This window comes from Loxodonta africana, chromosome 7 (genome assembly GCF_030014295.1).
Source record: "Loxodonta africana isolate mLoxAfr1 chromosome 7, mLoxAfr1.hap2, whole genome shotgun sequence".
NCBI lineage: Eukaryota > Metazoa > Chordata > Mammalia > Proboscidea > Elephantidae > Loxodonta > Loxodonta africana.
The window spans coordinates 65,722,179-65,741,239 of NC_087348.1; the positions used below are offsets into that span (position 1 = coordinate 65,722,179).

Below are 19,061 nucleotides of genomic sequence, written 5' to 3' on the forward strand. Positions count from 1 at the left end.
TTCTACTCTGCTCTATAGGGTTGCTATGAGTTGGAATCGACTTTACAAAATTTGTAGGTCAGGTACGAGGCTGGAGACTCCTGCTGGCTTGCATCCTAAGCTCCACAGATCAGGAAGAGTGAGGTAAGAGTTCATCAAAATATCTGTTTATAGTCTAGAGACAGACCATATCCTAGGGAAACTACCTTTTTTGCTCTTCAGATCTTTAACTGATTGATTGAATACATTACATCACATTGAATTACATTATGCAAGGAGCCTCCAGCCTGTCACCTGACCTACGAATTTTGGATTTGCCAGACCCCCCACAATCACATGAGCCTATTCCTTGAAGTAAATCAATCTTTCTCTCTCTCTTGCTGGTTCTAAGCCTCTTCACATTTCCTGTCTCAACTGACCCTCACAGCAACCCTGTGATGCCAAGTACCACCCCCTTTTTAGATGAGAAAATATTTTAGATGTGTCTCGTCCAAAGACACCTTGCTAGTGAGTAGAGGAGACAGGATTTGAGCCCAGTCTGCATGACTCCAAGTTTTGTGAATCCTATATGAAACATGATGGTATCCTTAGATCTGTGGAGAGGATTATATATGGGAGATTCCTGCTCTTCCGCACCTCAATTTCAAGTGCAGCCAGAAGGATTCAGAGTAAACCTTGAATAGTTACAAATTCAGGAGGCCTCAGGATTGGGAATCCTTGTAGGCAGGAGATGGTGCCATGTGTTAGAATTCGAGGGTGGGATGTCACAACCCCAGGTCCTTGCTGGGAAAGGGTGGGAGGGTTGCACTTACCCACCCTGCCACCCATGTGCCCCACAGAGATATATCTTCTTCAAGACACCAAGGGAGGTGAAGCCCCCTGAGGACCTGCAGGACCTGGGAGTGCGCTTCCTGCAGCCCTTCGTAAACCTGCTGTCCAAGGGCACCTACTGGTGGATGAATGCCTTCATCAAGACTGCCCACAAGAAGCCCATTGACCTCCGAGCCATCGGGAAGCTGCCCATCACCATGAGGGCCCTCACCAACTACCAGCGGCTCTGCGAGGCCTTTGACACCCAGGCGGTCAGTGGGGGCATGGCCACACTGTTTACTTCCAGCCCTCCAGTTTAGAGTCACAGACAGGGACCTCAGAAGGCATCAGGTCAAACCTCTGGTGGGGCAGCTGGGGAAACTGTGAAGCCCAGTGAGGGGAAGAGCCTTGACCAAAGTTACCCAGTGAAACAGGAAAAAGCCCAGAACTAAAGATTCACAAGACAGACACAGCTGGAATGGCTCTTACAGTTTAGGTCATCTCGTCCAACATCCTCATTGTGCAAATGAGGAAACTGAGGCCCTGAGAAGGGAAGTGACTCCCCTCACCCCTCATGCTCTTCCCTTGGGAGCTCAATGACTCTAAAGGTGGGAATTTTCACCAGATTTGGGAGATGAGGATGTTAGTGGCCTGATCCTTACAATATAACCCTATGAGACAGGCCAAGCAGGGATCTCCCCATATCAGTGAGGAGGAAACTGAGGCCCCAAGGAAGGCTGTGACCCTCCAGAGCTGGCACATAGCTGGCAGAACCACTCTCCCAGCTCCCAGTCCAGTGCCCCTTCCACTGTCTGTGCCCTGGATGCCGCTGCCCCTTACCCCTTCATTGCCGAGCTGTTCTCAGCAGGCAGTTCCTGACCAGCTGTGTGACTTTGATCAATCACATCCCCCTCAGGCCTCAGTTTCCACATCTGGACCATGTTGGCATTGATAGGGCCCACCCAGCCATGCACTTGTTGATTCCATGATTTCTTTCCGGAGTTAGCCTGTTCATGCAGACATGGCCACTGGGTTTCCCCAGGCAGCAGGGGCCAGGGGCTTCCCAAGAGTGGGCTCTGGGCCACTCTGATCTGGCCATGGGTCTTTCTGGGCAGCGGAAGGACACGCAGAGCACACAGGGTGCCCGGGCCATCTGGCGGGCACTCTGCCATGCCTTCGGGAGACGCCTGATCCTCAGCAGCACTTTCCGCATCTTGGCCGACTTGCTGGGTTTCGCCGGGCCACTGTGCATATTTGGGATCGTGGACCACCTTGGGAAGGAGAATCGGGTCTTCCAGCCCAAGGTAGGATGCCCCAGGTTAGGGCAGAATACCCTCTGGAAGGTTATAACTCATGCATGAGAATGAACTGTGTGTGCAGGAGGCCACTGTGTGTGAAGGGTGGTCACACAGGGGTGGCTTTCACACAGGCACGTAGCCCTCAACAATATCAGCAATACTCCGCAATTCAGAGGATGCCCAGAATCTGGTCAAAAGAAATGCCAGGAGGGGAGCTTTTGCTCCGAGAGGTTTATATTGTCCTACTCCCCGCACCACACTGTCACCACCATAATACCTCTCCCTGTTGTTTAGAAAGCTGCAGAAAATGCATTTGTTTACCCAGTTTCTAGAGCTTCTATGATTTTTTAAATTTATTGGTGTTTGGTTCATGTCACCTTAATAGACTCTAAATAGCTTTTCAGGGATTCTGTCTTCTTCAGCTCTGTATATCCATAGCACTTACATCAGTTAGGATTAAAGTCACTGAGAGTAACAGAAAACTCGGAATAACAGTGACTTGAACAACATAAATATTTGTGTCTCATTCACATAAACCCCAAAGGCATCTTAGTTTCCTAGTGCTGCTGTAACAAATACACCACGAGCCGATGACTTTAAAGAATAGAGGTTTATTTTCTCATAGTTCAGGAGGCTGGAAGTCTGAATTAAGAGTGTGGCTATAGAAAGAGGTCCTTCTTTGTCTCTTTCAGCTTCTGGTAGCCAGCAATCCTTGGTTCTTTGGCAATCTTCACGTGGCATCTATCTTCTCGTTTGTGTTCAATTGTCTCTGTGTCTATACCAAACCAAACCCATTGCTGTTGAGTGAATTCTGACTCATAGCAAACCTATAGGACAGAGTAGAACCACCCCCATAGGGTTTCCAAGGCTGTAATCCTTACGGAAGCAGACTGCCACATTTTTCTCCCAAGGAGTGGCTGATGGGTTTGCAGCCAAGCACTTAACCACTGCACAATCAGGGCTCCTTCTCTGTGTCTGTACTGCCCTTTATATTGTTCAGAAGTGATTAGGTTTGGGACACACACTACGCTGATATGGCTCCGTTAACATAACAAAGAAAACCCTGTTTCCAAATAGGATTACATCCATAGGTATGGGGATCCACATTCCCATACACATATTTTTTTTTGGTGGGGCGGGAGGGGGAGGACATAGATTCAATCCATAACAAAAGTTAAACAGTACAGGGCTGGTTTGGTGGTTTCATGAGCTGGGGCCCAGGTTCCTTCTATCTCGTTTCTCCACAACCTAGCTTTTTACTTTATGGCCCAAGGTGGCTGCTCTAGCTCCAGCGACCAGGTCAACATTTTCAGTTAGTAGGAAGGTAGAAGGAATGCCTACAATCCCATTGGTCAGAATTTTGTAACACGGCTACATTCGGGTGCAGAGGAAGCTGGAAAATACAGCATTTGTTATAGGCAGCCATATGTACGATTAATAATCAAGGGCTTTGTATTCAGGAAAAAAGAAGGAAAGGCATATTAGGAAACAGCTGGCATTCTCTTGCCATAGCCCCTTCCTGGCACTTGGCACATAGTAGGGGTAAGAACTGTGTGCTGAATTGGCTTTAGGTAGATAGAGTGAAGTCGAGGCATATTGAATGAGGCTGAGATGGAATGAAATGGCTGAACTGATCATTAAAATGCCTGGGGAAAGATCCATTTAGTTGAGCCCTAGAGAATCTGTGGATAGTTCCCAGTGGTATAGATACAGGCTGGTATCTGTCCTACGGGGAATTTAATTTTAGGAAAGGAATCTGGCCTCTGGCCTTTGGAAAAAGAAGACTGCTCATGAAGCAACTTGGAACCTTGTAGTTGGTGCTCAGAAAACAGAAGGGCTCAGAAAGCCCCAGGGAATCTCAGAACCTTAGCCCTTGAATTTCTATTCACTACAAAGACAGATTTCTGGGGGCTGTCCTGACCCTTTGGGTGTAGTCCTGACCCTTCGGGTGTAGTTGAAAGAAGTAGAGAGAAGTCAAGAGACCTGGCTGTAGCTCCAGCACTGCCACTCATTTGCTGTGTGACCTTGGACAAGTCACTTCACCTCTCTGGGCTTCAATGTCTGCCACTGAGAGGTGAGAATGGACTAGACGCAAGGTTCTGCAGAGGGCGTCTTGGAGCCTGCTGTAGGGGTAGAAGGGGTAGAGGAGAGGCAGATCTCCACGGGTAGGGCTTTTTCTCCGCAAACTTCAAAGCCGTCCTAGTTTTATTAATTTGTTAAACTTTCACATTAAACCTTCTTTTTTAAAAAGTGTTCCACAGCTTAAAAACATTACAAGTCAATGGACTAGATGATATCCAATGGTCTTTCCAGCTCTAAAGTTGCTACCAACTGAAATATGTTAGACAAAAAGACAGAAAATCTCTCTGGGGGGTTATTTTCCTTTACTTGAGGCAGTTACATCTACACATGGAGGAAGGTCTTTATTCTTTCCTTTGTTTCTTTGCTGCTGCTTAGGTTTAGATGGTCACAAAATGGAAAATTTGTCACTCCTAGTAAGACTCGGAGTTTTATTTTCCAGCTTGGACATCATTATAACCTTCTAACCACAAACAGGCAGTCTAAAAACAATTCAGAGAATTAGCAATTATGGATCTTAATAATTTATGCCACCCCCTTGGGTAATGTTATTCATCTCCTGGGCTCTAAAACCGCAGACAGTAGTTAATCCTTAGGAGGTTTATATTAATTTTTCTGTGGATATAATTAATCATCTGAGCACCTCTGGTCAGGAATATGAGACGCTCCACATCTGTTTGATTTAGTCAGCAAATGTTTATTGAACTCTATTTCGTGCCAGACCTGGGTTGGGCCTTGAGAATAAAGAGGCAATGATTATGACAAGGACTATTAACAATATTGACAACCACTTACTGACTTTTTAATATCTACCTGGATGTGTACAGTAGCTTGCTTGTATTACCTCATTTAATCCCTGAAACAACTGTTTCAAGTTTTTTTTTTTAACAACTTTATTGAGATGTAATTCATGTACTATACAATTCATGAGGTAGATATACTCTTCCCCATTTTACAGGTAAGGAACTTGAGACTCAAGAGGTTAAGTAACTTTCCCCAGGGTCTCTCAGCTAGTTAGTGACAAAGTCAGGATTTGAACTCGTGTCTTTCACTCCATAACATGGGTTTTACAAGCATGATGTTAAATTGACTCATTATTATTATCGCTCCATCACCTTTGGGTCCAAGGATTGTGAAATCCCATGGGAGAAGGAGAAATGGAAATAAAATATTTTAATGTGATGTGTTAAATACTACTATTAGGAGGTATACACACACACACACACACACACACAGGGAACTGGGAGAAGATGGAATGACTAACTCAGCCAGTGATCATAGAAGGCTTCAAAGAGGAGAGGGTATTTAAATTGGGCCTTGACGGATGAGTAGGAGTTTGCCAGACTGAGACACAAAGGTTTCTTGTTCAATCAAAAATGTAAGAACTCTTTTTGCTTATTTAGACTGATGGCTTTTGAGGTCTTCTCTGGATTTTGAGCCTCTGAACTTTACTTGGCGTAAAAAGAGAGGGCAGAAAAATATTCCATGCTTATGGGTTGGATGACTTAACATTGTGAAAATGTCATTACTACGAAAAGCAATCTGTAGATATAATGCAATCCTGATCCAAATCCCAATGACATTCTTTAATGAAATGAAAATACTAATCTCAAACTACATATGGAAAGGAAGGAGGCCCTGAATAGCTAAAGCAGTATTAAAGAAGAACAAAGAAGGAGGCCTGACACTTCCCAATCTCATAATTTACTGTACAGCAATGGTAATCAAAACAGCCTGGTACTAGTTTAATGACAGACGCATAGACCAATGGAATAGAATTAAGAACCCAGAAGTAAATCCATCCATCTACAGGCAGCTGATCTTCAACAAAGGGTCGAAGTCCATTCTGTGGGGTAAGAAACCACCTCTTTTAACAAATGGTGCTAGTAAAACTAGATATCCCTGTGTAGAAAAATGAGACAGAATCCATACTTCACACCATATACAAAAACTAACTCAAAATGTATCAAAAGACCTAAATGTTAAAGCTAAAACTATAAAGTTCCTGGAGGATAACATAGGGTCAAAACTAAAAAAATTAGGTCAAAACTAGGGGACCTAATTTTCGGCATAAATAGCCTAATCGAACAAAACTAAAAATGCATGAATGATAGAAGCAAATTAGATAACTGGGATCTCCTAAAAATTAAATACTTATGCTCCTCAAAAAACTTTACGAAGAGTAAAAAGAGAACCTACAGACAGGGGAAAAATCTTTGGCAATGACATACCTGGTAAGGGGCTAATCTCTAAAATATATAGAAAACTTCAACAACTCGACAACAAAAGGACAAACAATCCAATAAAAAAAAAAAATGGCAAAGGACATGAACAGACACTTCACCAAAGAGGACATTCAGGCAGGCAACAAATACATAAAAAGATATTCATGATCATTAGCCATTAGAGAGATGCAAATCAAAACTACAGTGAGATACCATCTTACCCCTGAAAAAATAGCAATGATAAAAAAACAGAGAACACAAAATGTTGGTGAGGTTGTCGGGGGGACTGGAACTCATACATTGATGGAGGGATTGTAAAACGGTACAACCACTAGGGAAAACAGTATGGCATGTCATCAAAAAGTTAGAAATAGAAATAACTTACCATCTAGCAATCCCACTCCTGGGTGTATATCCTAGAGATACAAGAACAGTGACATGAACAGACATATGCACATCTAGGTTCATGGCAGTATTATTCACAATAGCAAAAAGATGGAAACAACCTAAGTGCCCATCAACAGATGAATGGATGGATAAACAAATTGTGGTACATACATACAATGGAATACTATACAGCTAAAAAGAATAATGAGGAGTCCATGAAACATCTTATAACATGGATGAATATGGAGGACATTATGCTGAGTGAAATAAGTCTATCGCAAAAAGACAAATATTGTATCATCCCACTATTATAAAAAGTCAAGAACAGATATAAACAAAGCAAAGTTCTTTGATGTTTACCAGGGATGGGAGGGAGAGAGAAGGGCAATTACAATTACATTCAAGATAGTAGACACTTGTCACTTTTGGTGATGGGAACCAAATCAAAACCAAACCCATTGCTGTCGAGTCAATTCCGACTCATAGCGACCCTATAGAACAGAGTAGAATTGCCCCAGAGAGTTTCCAAGGAGCCCCTGGTGGATTTGAACTGCTGACCTTTTGGTTAGCAGCCATAGTACTCAACCACTACACCACCGGGGTAATGGGAAAGGCAATTCCAAGTATGGGTGAAGTCAGCACAACCTGACCAAGGTAAATAAAGACAATAAGAAGTACATGATAAACAGAGACAGTTTTGGTAAAAACATATACAATTTTGCAACAACAGTAAAAACAACCAAAAAATATGTATGTGGTTACATAGGTGGATATGGATGCATATATGTGTCTGGAAGGCATATGCAAGTAAATGCACGTGCATGTACAGGTGTATCTGTAGGCATGTAATACTGTATATATATCCACATACGTAACAAACCACATAGGAAGCCAGCTACAGAGCCTTCCTAGACGTATCCAAACAACTTGTGGAATTGGTTTACAGGATTAAAAGGCCTGGGACCATAGCCTTGGGGGAGAGCTTAGTTGACATAACATAGTTCACAAAGATAATGTTCTATATCCTAGTTTGGTGAGTAGCATCTGGGGTCTCAAAAGCTTGCGAGCGGCCATCTAAGATACAACTACTGGTCTCTACTCATATGGAGCAAAAGAGAATGAAGGAAATGAAAGGCTCAAAAAAGAAACTAGCCCACAGGACTAATAACCCACACTGACTACAACCTCTTCTAGACTGAGACCAGAAGAACTAGATGGTGTCCTGCTACCACTACCAACTCTTCTCACCAGGGACACAATAGAAGGTCCCAGTTAGAATAGGAGAAAAATATAGAACAAAACTCAAATTCCTAAAAACGGCCAGACCTACTGGACTGGTAAGAGACTAGAAGAACCCCAAGACTATTGCCCTAAGATACGCTTTGAACTTGGAATTGGAGCTATTTCTACAGCTCACCTTTCAGCCAAATAATAGATTGGCTTATAAAATAAACAATACCACCAGTGAGTAATGTGCTTCCTTAAACAATTAACTGTATGAAACCAAATGGTCAACACTTACCCAAAATCAAAGATGAGAAGGCGAGCAGGGAGGGGAAGCTAGATCAATGGAAACAGAACAAACAGAATGGAAATAATGAGAATGCTGACACATTGTAAAAATTGCAACCAATGGCACAGAACAATTTGTATAAAAATTGTTAAAGGAGAGCCTAATTTGCTTTGTAAACTTTCACCTAAAACACAATGAAATATTATTTTTAAAAAACTAGAGGCGAATCTATGAGTCAGAATCAACTCGATGGCAGTGGGTTTGGTTTGGTTTTGGTTTAGAGGAGAATCTAGACAGCAACAGAAAGGAACTATTAGCCACATTTTCTTTAGGCACAACAGTCTATAAGTTTTAGCAGTTTCCTAGTGAGGAGAATTGAAAGTAAATATTTTAAATTATTTGTAAACAAACGAACAAAACAGCAAGAGGGACTGCTAACCTTGTTCAGAGAGTGTCACTATCAGCTTTGTTCTGACCATAGGAGACCCCAGCATACCCTTCCCTGGCAACCCCACAGTGACAGGGAGCCATTTGTTAATATTTCGGGGAAGTGACCCAGCCAGAGCCCTTAGCAGCTTGTCTACACCATTGTTTTCTTCCTGCATTTCCCAAACTTGTGGGATTCTCCTAAGAGAGAGTTTGGAGGCGGGATGTACCAAAAAGGTGATGAGAACAACACTTAGAACTTTAACTCATCTGAATGTTAGCTTTGCCTTGGTTTATACATAACCCCTGAGATTTACTGTCCCTCATAGGAATGCTCTGGTCCCAGTTACTTGTCGGCACATAAATCTCTAAGCCAGATGGCCCTGCCTCAGTGGCAGCAGGCCTTATCAGATTTAATATTTGTTCCCTGTAGCCCAAATACAATCAGCAAATTACAGACATAGAAATGAGAGCTGAAAATAAATATAGTCTCCAGTGTCATATCCCTGGAGTTGCCAGGGATATGGTGTCATTCTCATTTGGGCTTCTACACGCAGAAAAGGGGGAAAAGGAGTCGTTTATTGAGGTCGTCTGGCTCTAACTCAGAGAGATAGGTGCCATTCTGGTCTTCATGAACTGACAGAAGAAGGGATCTCTCTCGCCACATGTTGCAGTGTTTTAACAGCTGTCTTGGTGAGGAAGCCAAGCTCTGCCCAGCCTGAGTCCATCCCACTGCAGTCTGCAAAGCCAGGCACCCATTGTTTACATCATTATCAGTGGTTGACCAGTCCTCTCTGCCCTTTACAGGACACTCAGAGTTGGCAAGAAATACACTGCCCTTGGCATTTGCAAGGACAAATATATTTTATTTCTTTAATTGCTGAAAGTGTCAGGGGCTGTCAGATACTTAATGCTTCTGCCTTCTTCCACTCCTCATGGAAAGCTGGGTCCAGGCTGGCCATGGCCCGTGATCTGGCCTGGAGGGCAAGAGAATTGGATTCACAAAGACCTGCTGGCTCCTGAAACCTGCCAGCACTACTCTAGGCTGTCAGCTGAGCGAGCCAGAGAAAGAAAAAACAGTCTGGGTTTGACCTACGGGCCAAAGCTTCTAACACACCTCTAAACCTCAGTGGGGAAATGTGTGTAGGTTTGTATTTTGTTTCTGAATGAGTTCTCCTGAGAACTGCTTATGAATCTGCGTGCGTGTCCTTGTGTCTGTCCCTGTGTCTGTCAGGGTGCCTTTTTCTGTGCGTGTCTGCTAGTGTGTCCATATTTATGTCTATCACTGTGAGCAACTTTGTGAACTTATACGGACTGGTGCTTCTTTGACTTAGTTATGTCGGTACTTGTGTTGATTTCTTCATGAAAATACCTGTGTAGCTGCTATGGACTGGAGGACTCCCCTTCACCTCACTAACTTCTTCTCAGCCATCAAGACTTGACTCAAATGTCACCTCTTCCAGGAAGCCTTCTCTGGTTGGGTTATATGCCGTTCCTCCATGTTCCCTGACGACCTATGCTTCAGCCAACAAAACACTCCTTGTCTCCTTCCCCAGCTTGACCTTGAGCCCCCTAAAACAGGAACTGCATCATCTGGCCTCTGTGTGCCCAGTACCAGGCTCTGTGCCTGACATCCAGGAGGCACATGGGAAATGAATTTTTAATGAATAGTGCAGAAGTTACTGTATATTGAGTGCCTATACGCTCTGTTTTTGTTTTTTACCTGCATTGTTACAGTGAATCCTCACAACTCCCTGAAATAGAGACCCTTAATAGCCTTATTTAGGTTGAGGATGAGGGCTTGGAAACAGGAAACTGAAGCTCAGATAGGTTGAGGGTGAGGGCTGGAAAAATCAACCGATTGCTTATGTTGTTTAGTCTACAGGTAGTATTTGTTAAGTGCCCCTGTCAATATTTGTACATTTTTAAAAAGCAACAATTTCTCTTTATACAGCTCTAAAGACAAAGCCTTAACAGCACCCCCCTGTGCCCCTCCCCACACACCCCCCCCGCCGGGGTCAGAAACTATATTTCTTTGGATCAAGAATTTTGTGACTTATTAAAACTCTCCCTACAACTATGAGTCATTAGGCCATTACAGGATCTCTCTTGAGAGAGACAGCTTAGAAGGGATGGAACCTGGGATAACCAAATTTTGATTAAGAAGTGGATACTAGACTAGCCAAGAGCCCTGGGGTGCGATCTAAGGAAGGCAGACCCTGGGGGAGCCCAGCAAGGAGAGAAGGGCCTGGGGAATCCAGGAATGAGCGTGAGGACACTGGCCACTGCCAATAACCTGAAGGCACCACAGCAGGAGATAACACATCAAGGACTTACAATTTGACATAAAGAGAATTTGTCGCTTTGTTTAAAATGTACAAATACTGACAAGTATATTTAATAAATAAATACCATATAGTATTTTGTTTGACCAGAACAAGGGGATACTGCATCCTTTAAAGTCAAGAAAGGAGTGTGTCAGGATTGTATCCTTTCACCATACTCATTCAATCTCTATGCTGAGCAAATAATCCAAGAAGCTGGACTATATGAAGACCAACGCGGCATCAGCATTGGAGGAAGACTCATTAATAACCTGTGACAGGCAGATACACGACCTTTCTTGCTGAAAGTGGGGAAGGACTTGAAGCACCTACTGATGAAAATCAAAGACCACAGCCTTGAGTATGGATTGCACTGCAACATGAAAAAAAAAAAATAAATCCTCACAACTGGACCAATAAACAACATCATGATAAACAAAGATTGAAGTTGTCAAAGATTTCATTTTACTTGGATCATAATCAGCGCCCATGTAAGAAGCAGTCAAGAAATCAAACAACACAACTGCATTGGGCAAATCTGCTGCAAAAGACCTCTTTAAAGTATTGAAAAGAAAAGATGTCACTTTGAGGACTAAAGTGTGCCTGACCCAAGCCTTGGTATTTTCAATCACCTTATATGCGGAATCTTGCATGTACCCCTTAGTGGTCTCCGTAAGTCAGCTTCCTGCTGTCCCTAATAGGAGAAGACCCCAATCCTAGAGAGCAAAGGAGAGACAGTTGTAAGCTGGACCAGACAGTCCAGGGAGCAATGAGACCTGGTTTATGGGGTCCCCATTAGACCAAGGGGTGAGGTCTTTTCCACCATCAGGAAGCCCTGCATCTAAGACCCAGGAACTTCTGACTCTAGAGAAAGGTCTCCCCTCAGCCCGCTCCTGGACGTGCCCCCCGGCTCCTGCTCATCACTCGTTCCAGTTCCCTTCACTCTTTACCCTGCAGCAGCTCCCACACCCTTCCAAATACCTTGCAGAGTTCAGAGCAGAGTCTTTGAAAGGGAGAGTTCTGCCTTCATGGAAACATTGATGTGACACCGCTGATGAGCAGTGGACTTAGTCAAGGTCAAAGTTGTGCTGGGAGCTGTTGATGCTGAATCTGGAAACAGAAGCACTGTTGTTCTCTGGTATCTTTAGCAACAAAGTCAGAACGTTTGTTTTTCTCCATTGCTTAACATCTGAGATCTTGCTGAGAGTGCAGTAACGGAACCTTAAATTTAAGAGGAAGTTCTGAGAGCCCACCAGGCTGGGGGCCTTGGGTCTGAAATCTGTCCAGTCTATTTTAAGTGCAAGTTTACAACTCTCTTGCGGGAACACTACAGTGCTGCGTTTCCACTGGTCTTTTCTACCTAGACATCACTACAGAGCAGATTGTCAGCAAGTATGGGACAAGACCTCTGCTAATTCTGTTTTTATGGCAGAAAAATAGAGAACACACATTGTGGGATTTATTCTAGGAGTTGTGACTGTTCCACGGTTCATTCTGTTTATTCTTGTTCCATTCAGAGTGAGTGCCCCGGGCCTGGTGGCCACAAAGCAGGAACTCATATTTATGGGGCTTCACGTTAGAAATGGGCCCCATTCTGTCCCCCTAAGTGAACGAGGAAGAGGCTATAGGCAACCCTCCCTGAAGTTAGAGAAATGTTTAGTTGGATTTATCAACCTGGTTTCCCACTCATAAACAATTGCACTGGGCTTTCCAAGTATGAAGGGTCCTTTAATAACCATGACCATATGGCACAGTATTATGTACTAATAATGGTTGTCATTTTGCTGGCCATAACAGCCACCTCTGAACTTCTCTTTCCAACAGACACAATTTCTCGGGGTTTACTTTGTCTCATCCCAAGAGTTCCTTGCTAATGCCTACGTCTTAGCTGTGCTTTTGTTCCTCGCTCTCCTGCTGCAAAGGACGTTTCTGCAAGCTTCCTACTATGTCGCCATTGAAACTGGAATTAACTTGAGAGGAGCAATACAGGTACTTAGATGATTATTTTTTCATGTCACAGTAAGAACCTCATTATTCATCCCCATAGACACTCAAGAAAAATTCTGCTGTGAATTTATTTTTTTGTTGCCCTGTAATTAACAGTGTTTTGAAACACTAACCATTGACAGGGCAGTGTGCAATGGAGGAAAGCGCGTTGGACTGGGCTCTGTAAAGCAGTTCTAGTCCTGGTTCTGTAACGTAGTAGCCATGTGACTTTGGGCAAGACACTTCCTTTCTTTGGGCCTCCCTCTTCTCCTTTGTAAAATGGGAGCCTAGGACTAGATCTGAGATATTGACTACTCAGCCCTTGTTCTTCAGCCGTGAATGTGGCAGACATCACTAATCCATCACAGCACTCTCTCGTGCTTAGTGCAAATGCAGCCTAAGAATCCTTCTCCAGGTGGTGTTTTGGGTTCTCCTACCAAGCAGTTTTCTTTGGATTAAAAAAAAAAAAACAGAAAGAAAACTTTTGACATATTAGGACTAGATAGCTTCTTAGATCTATTTGAGCTCTTAAATCTTGGGTCACTAATGAGAGAGGACTTATCTATTCTGAAAGTTCACGTAGGCCTAGGCTTTTCCTCCTACCTTCTTCTGTGGCTTTCTTTTTGAGTAGGTTGGAAGGATGGCCAGGGTCGAGGAAGATTTAAGGCCTCTTTGGGGAAGGTAGACATTAGAGTTGCCCAAGCATCAGTGTTTTCATTAGAATTTTGGTTCAGTTGTTGCAATAGAGAGACCCACTATGACAGCAATAATAGGGTAGACATTCGTTTATTTTTCACATAGTCAGGGTTGGCAGTCTGGGATAGTATGGCAGCTACACAATCATCCGAGACATGAGTTCCTTCTATAATGTTTCTCTGCCAACCTCACTTTTGGGTAACTTTTGTCTCATGGTCCAAGATAGCTATTGAAACGCCCACTATCACATCTACGTTTTTAAATCAGCAAGAAAAAAGAAGGGACAGGAGGGTGGAATGCCTCTTCCCTTTAAGCCCATAACACAGAAGTTGTACATATCATTTCCTCTCCCATTCCATTGATGAGAAATTGGCCACACGGCTATACCTACAGAGGCTAGAAAGTATGTTCTTTATTTTTGATGGCCATGTATGCCCTGCTAAAATTTCTCTTTGTGAAAGAAAAAGAATGGGTTTTGGAGGACAACTAGCAGACCAGCAATTCTCAGGTGATCAGCAGCATGATTTTACAGCTAAATCCCAAAGATACTTCCTTATTCAGAAATGTTCCTCAGAATCATTAACATTGACGGGTCCTGCGCGAAGCATAATCAGAGGCTTTACAGCAAAGGGTCTAAGAGGAGAAGGGTATAACCTGGGCTGGGTAGGGTGTCATGGTCCAAACTCTGCTGTACACCATGTGAATGGTGCCCGTGGAGTTGTGTAGTGTACAACCTGTGCAGTGTAGGTGACAACCCTGACCACTCCCAGTGTTTTTCACTATGAAAGCGGGGTCATTTACTCAGGGATGTCATATGTGAGAATGGTGGGAAGAGCCCAGGAAAATCTAAGACCCTGTAAGAATCACAGGGGCTCAGAGCTAGGAGAAATCAAACATTGCTCAGTTCACAAAACCTCTCTGAAAATCCCAGCCTCTGCTCAGGCTCCTTCAGCACGCTCACACTGCCACAAACAGCAGCAGTTTTTGTGGTGAGAAAGTTCTGTAATTGAATTTACTCCCTATTTGTATATCATAAATCACATATCATCCTAGTATTTTCCAATTATGCTATAAGAGCCAAGAATGGTTTTTTAAATGTATTAGCATGTAATTGTTTTTATTAAACTGTCTGAATTTTTTTTGCATTAATAAAAAAAAGAAATTTTTTTTGCATTAATAAGAGAGATTAATTCATATGCCACAAAAAGGAAATGTGGACATTACTTATGAAAACAAATTAGAGAGGAAAAAAACCTTCCTTTCAAAGATTTATAGAAAATTATAGATAAGGATCTGTGTCTTCATGAGTTCCAAAACAACCATGTTTCTTGTATGAAAAGTTATTAAGCAGAGAGAGTTCCTGCATTATGTATATATTACTTATGTGCTATCATTACATACGTTTAATATATAAAATGCAGGAACTGTGCCTGGGTGGTACAAATGGTTTGCACTGGATTACTAACCAAAAGGTTGGTGGTTTGAATCTACCCAGTGGCACCTTGGAGGGAAGACCTGGAAATCTACTGCATAAAGATTACAGCCAAGAAAACCCTATGGAGAGCAGTTCTACTCTGTAATATATGGGGTTGCCGGGAATAGTAATCAATTCAAATGCAGCAGGTTTAGTTTATATAATATATTGTTGTCGTGTGCCATCAAGTTGATTCTGACTCATACAACCCTATAGGACAGAGAAGACCTGCCCCATAGGGTTTCCTAGGCTGTATCTTTATGGGAACAGATCGCCAGATCTTTTTTTCTGCAGAGCAGCTGGTGGGTTCAAACTGCTGACTTTTTGGCAGCAGCTGAGTGCTTTAACCATTGTGCTACCATGGCTCCTTATACACTACATTATAAATATATGCACACTTGACTGATAGTAGTATATTTCAAAAATGTAAATAATATATGCTATATATTATTTACATTTTTGAAATATACTAGCTATTAGTCAATTGTGCATTTCTGTGTGTTCTTTACTTAATAATGCTTCATTTGAGAACTCTATGTCCCTGAAACTAGGTGGTTATTCTTTGAAGCATGATTTCACATAACCCAGAATTTGCATTACCAAAAAAAAAAAGTTGTCATCGAATCCGACTCATAGCAACCCTGTAGGACAGGCTATAGGACAGAGTAGAACTGCCCTATAGTTTCCAAGGAGCAGCTGGTATATTCTAACTGCTGACCTTTTGGTTAGCAGCCAAGCTCTTAACCACTGCGCACCAGGGCTCCAGAATTTGCATTGATTTGTAAAAAAAAAATTATTCCCATTATTTTAAACCTTTCCCTTGGTGCATATATGCTCACAAAAGGGCACAGAGTGGATTTGTGCTTTAAGCAAACCTGACACAAAAAAGCCTCGGTTTATACAATAGATGAATTAGGAGCTGAGGACCTGCCTTACAACAAAATGCACAATAGAATTTCATTCAAGAGTGCGCAGCCTGAAAACTGCAATTATTTTTCCTGGAGGCACGGTCACTGCACAGAGAGCTTTTAGGTTCAGACCTCACCGGGGAGTCATTACATGGCTGGTCTCTGTCCACACCATGGAGGCAGAGCAAGGTCCTCGGGGGTGGCTGGACCTCAGGGACAGCACCGATGGACACTGACATTGTCCTGTCTTGCATCAGACCTTCCCAGGCTCAATTAAGCCAGGCCTTGGCCCCAGGGTGTGCCCCCTCCCCTATGGGAGATGGCCACATTGAAGCAGAGCCTGCCCGCTTCACCATTTTTATGGCTCTGAAGCCTGTTCTCCACTGGCCTGTGGTAAATCAAGAATACAATTGGACATAAAGATCGGCTTTTAAGATTTAAGAGCTAATTAAGTCCTGTCCCTGAGGGAAAGGCCTCGCTTGCCTTGGAAGCAGTTTCCTAAGAAAGTAGCAAGTTCTGACGAGGATTCCTCATTGGGATGCTGCCTCCTAGATTTACCTGTTTTGTAATCGAAGCCCTTTACCTTCTGAGCTTTAGTTTACCTCATTTGTAAAATTGTAACAAGAATACAGTGCCCACTTACATGGCTGCTCTGAGGGCTCCGTGAACGTCTGAGACTCCCATGGCACGCTGTAGACATGTGGCATCTGGAGTGGCAGTTACAAGGATGGTGATGCATGTGAAACACTCTGCTCTCATTTCTAGACCAAGATTTACAATAAAATTATGCACCTGTCCACCTCCAACTTGTCCATGGGGGAAATGACTGCTGGGCAGATCTGTAACCTGGTTGCCATCGACACCAACCAGCTCATGTGGTTTTTCTTCTTGTGCCCAAACCTCTGGGCTATGCCAGTACAGGTAAGGGATACGGTAGGCGGGGGGTGGGGGGGGCACACAAAACCAGAATCTGATTGTCCATGTCCAATGACTGGGAGCCTACCATCTTCCAGTCCTTCTTTTCAGGCTTCAGACTTGTAGAAAGTCCTGACTTAGTTGAACCTAAACCTGTTTGCCTGTACCTTCTACTCCCTTGGGGTACCTTGGTATCTCCATGGGGTGTACCCCTGCATCCTTATACTGCCCCAGGCTCTGCAAGTGGTCTGGGTATCTCTCTTGATGATCAGAGAAGTCAGTCTCATTGAGACTTTCAAAGTGCACCCAACCTTAAATAAATTTCAGAATAATAATACATGGAACACGTTTACAAACAATAAAAGTCATATTGTAGCAGAGTAATTACCTTGGAATTATAACTACTTAATTACATTGCAAAGTGTTCATGATATACTTTTAAGTGAAAAGAGCAAGTTACAAAATAGAATACGGAGCATGCTGCCTACTAAATTGGAATATATGGGTGCATATGCTCACACAGATTCACACACAGAAAAAGGAACCGGAAGGTAATTTTTATTTTTTTTTTGTGTGTGTGTTTCTAAGTTTTCCAATAAGCCTGTATTATTTTTGGGAAATCAAGAGCATAATTTTTTTTTTTTTTTTAAGCCAGACAACCTTAGGAGCTGGCTCTGGAGATGGTACATTCCCTGCTGATGATGGCAGGAGAATCTCCAGCCTGCTTTACCGGACCCCTGGCCTCCTCTGCTCTGTCTCCTCAGAGCTCTTTCACCACACAGTCTGTGATCCCTGTGCTGTGAATGAATCTTTGCTCTGGTGCTCAGGCCAGAAGCAGAAATCCCAGATCCAGGCACTCTTCTAGACTCCTATCATATATGTTCATTTAATCTTCACGGACATCCTGCAAAGCGGGCATTCTAAACACCATTTTTAAAGATGAAGAAGCTGAGACTCAGAAAGGTTAAGTGATTTGCCCAGGGTTGCACAGCTGAAAAGCACTGAGCCTGCATTCAAACTTAGCCACAGATTCAAGGGACTGCGGTCTTCCCATTACACTACACTCTGAATAGGGGATAAAATAGCCTTTTTATGCCCCACGCTTGTTTTGCACACTTGGAATCCCTGATTTCTGATATTCTCCCCCTTAGCCACAGATTCAAGGGACTGCGGTCTCCCCATTACAGTACACTCTGAATAGGGGACAAAATAGCCCTTTTATGCCCCACGCTTGTTTTGCACACTTGGAATCCCTGATTTCTGATATTCTCCCCCATGAGGTCCATTCAGACGCCTACAGGAGAGAACACTGGACAAAGGAGTCTGGGAGCACAGGGGGAGGGGCAGCATGAGAAGGAGCCTGGGAGCAGCAGCTCCAGCTCCAGCTCCAGCTCCTGCCCCAGCAGCTTCCAAGCACCTAGAGGTGGTTTGGGTGCATGAGCCGACCCAGCAGGCACACTGTGAGTTACTCTGGGAGTGCCCTGGGAGTTTACATGGTGTCTCTTCACCCCAAGCTGGCTGAACGACACCCTGATTGCTTCCATATGAGCAACTGATGAACGGACTGGATGTCAGGAACAAATACCCAGGAAGGTGATTGAAGTGTGGCCCAGCGGGGTGGAAGGGTTCTTCATCTCCTAATGCGCTCTTCTGCCCATCTGTGCCAGCATTTAATGTCAGTTAAACACTAGGAGGCAGATGGTGAAGGGTTACTAACCAGCCCCTGTGGTATCTGTTAGTGCAAAAGGCATTCGTTCTATGATTAATGGAAATTACAGAGCCTCCACCTACTCCTCTGTCCTTGAGGTGGTGCTTGATGCCAAATTGGTGTAGGCCTCCTGAGGTATAGGGCCAAGCCAGGGATACTTTTTTTTTTTTTTCAATCGAGGAAGGCAGCAATCTGTTCCTCTAGAATAAGCCCTGTAATTAGAGGTGCCGGCCTTTGATGGAACCTGAGAAACTGTTATTTTGACGCTTAGGAGCTGAAAAGAGTGATTTACATTTCTCATAAATATTCAGAAGCAGGCAGTCACGTATATAA

At 43.4% G+C, this 19,061-nt stretch overlaps 1 protein-coding gene across 3 annotated transcripts in view; it reads left to right on the top strand.

The window, feature by feature from the left end:
* Positions 1–19,061, top strand: part of ABCC8 (ATP binding cassette subfamily C member 8) — an 89,117-nt gene that overhangs the window by 15,261 nt on the left and 54,795 nt on the right. For all 3 annotated transcript variants that reach the window (XM_064288368.1, XM_064288369.1, XM_064288370.1), the window contains exons 5-8: positions 819–1,061; positions 1,905–2,093; positions 12,866–13,030; positions 16,871–17,026. In XM_064288368.1, the coding sequence (XP_064144438.1) occupies positions 819–1,061; positions 1,905–2,093; positions 12,866–13,030; positions 16,871–17,026 (753 nt within the window). The remainder of the gene's footprint in view (positions 1–818; positions 1,062–1,904; positions 2,094–12,865; positions 13,031–16,870; positions 17,027–19,061) is intronic.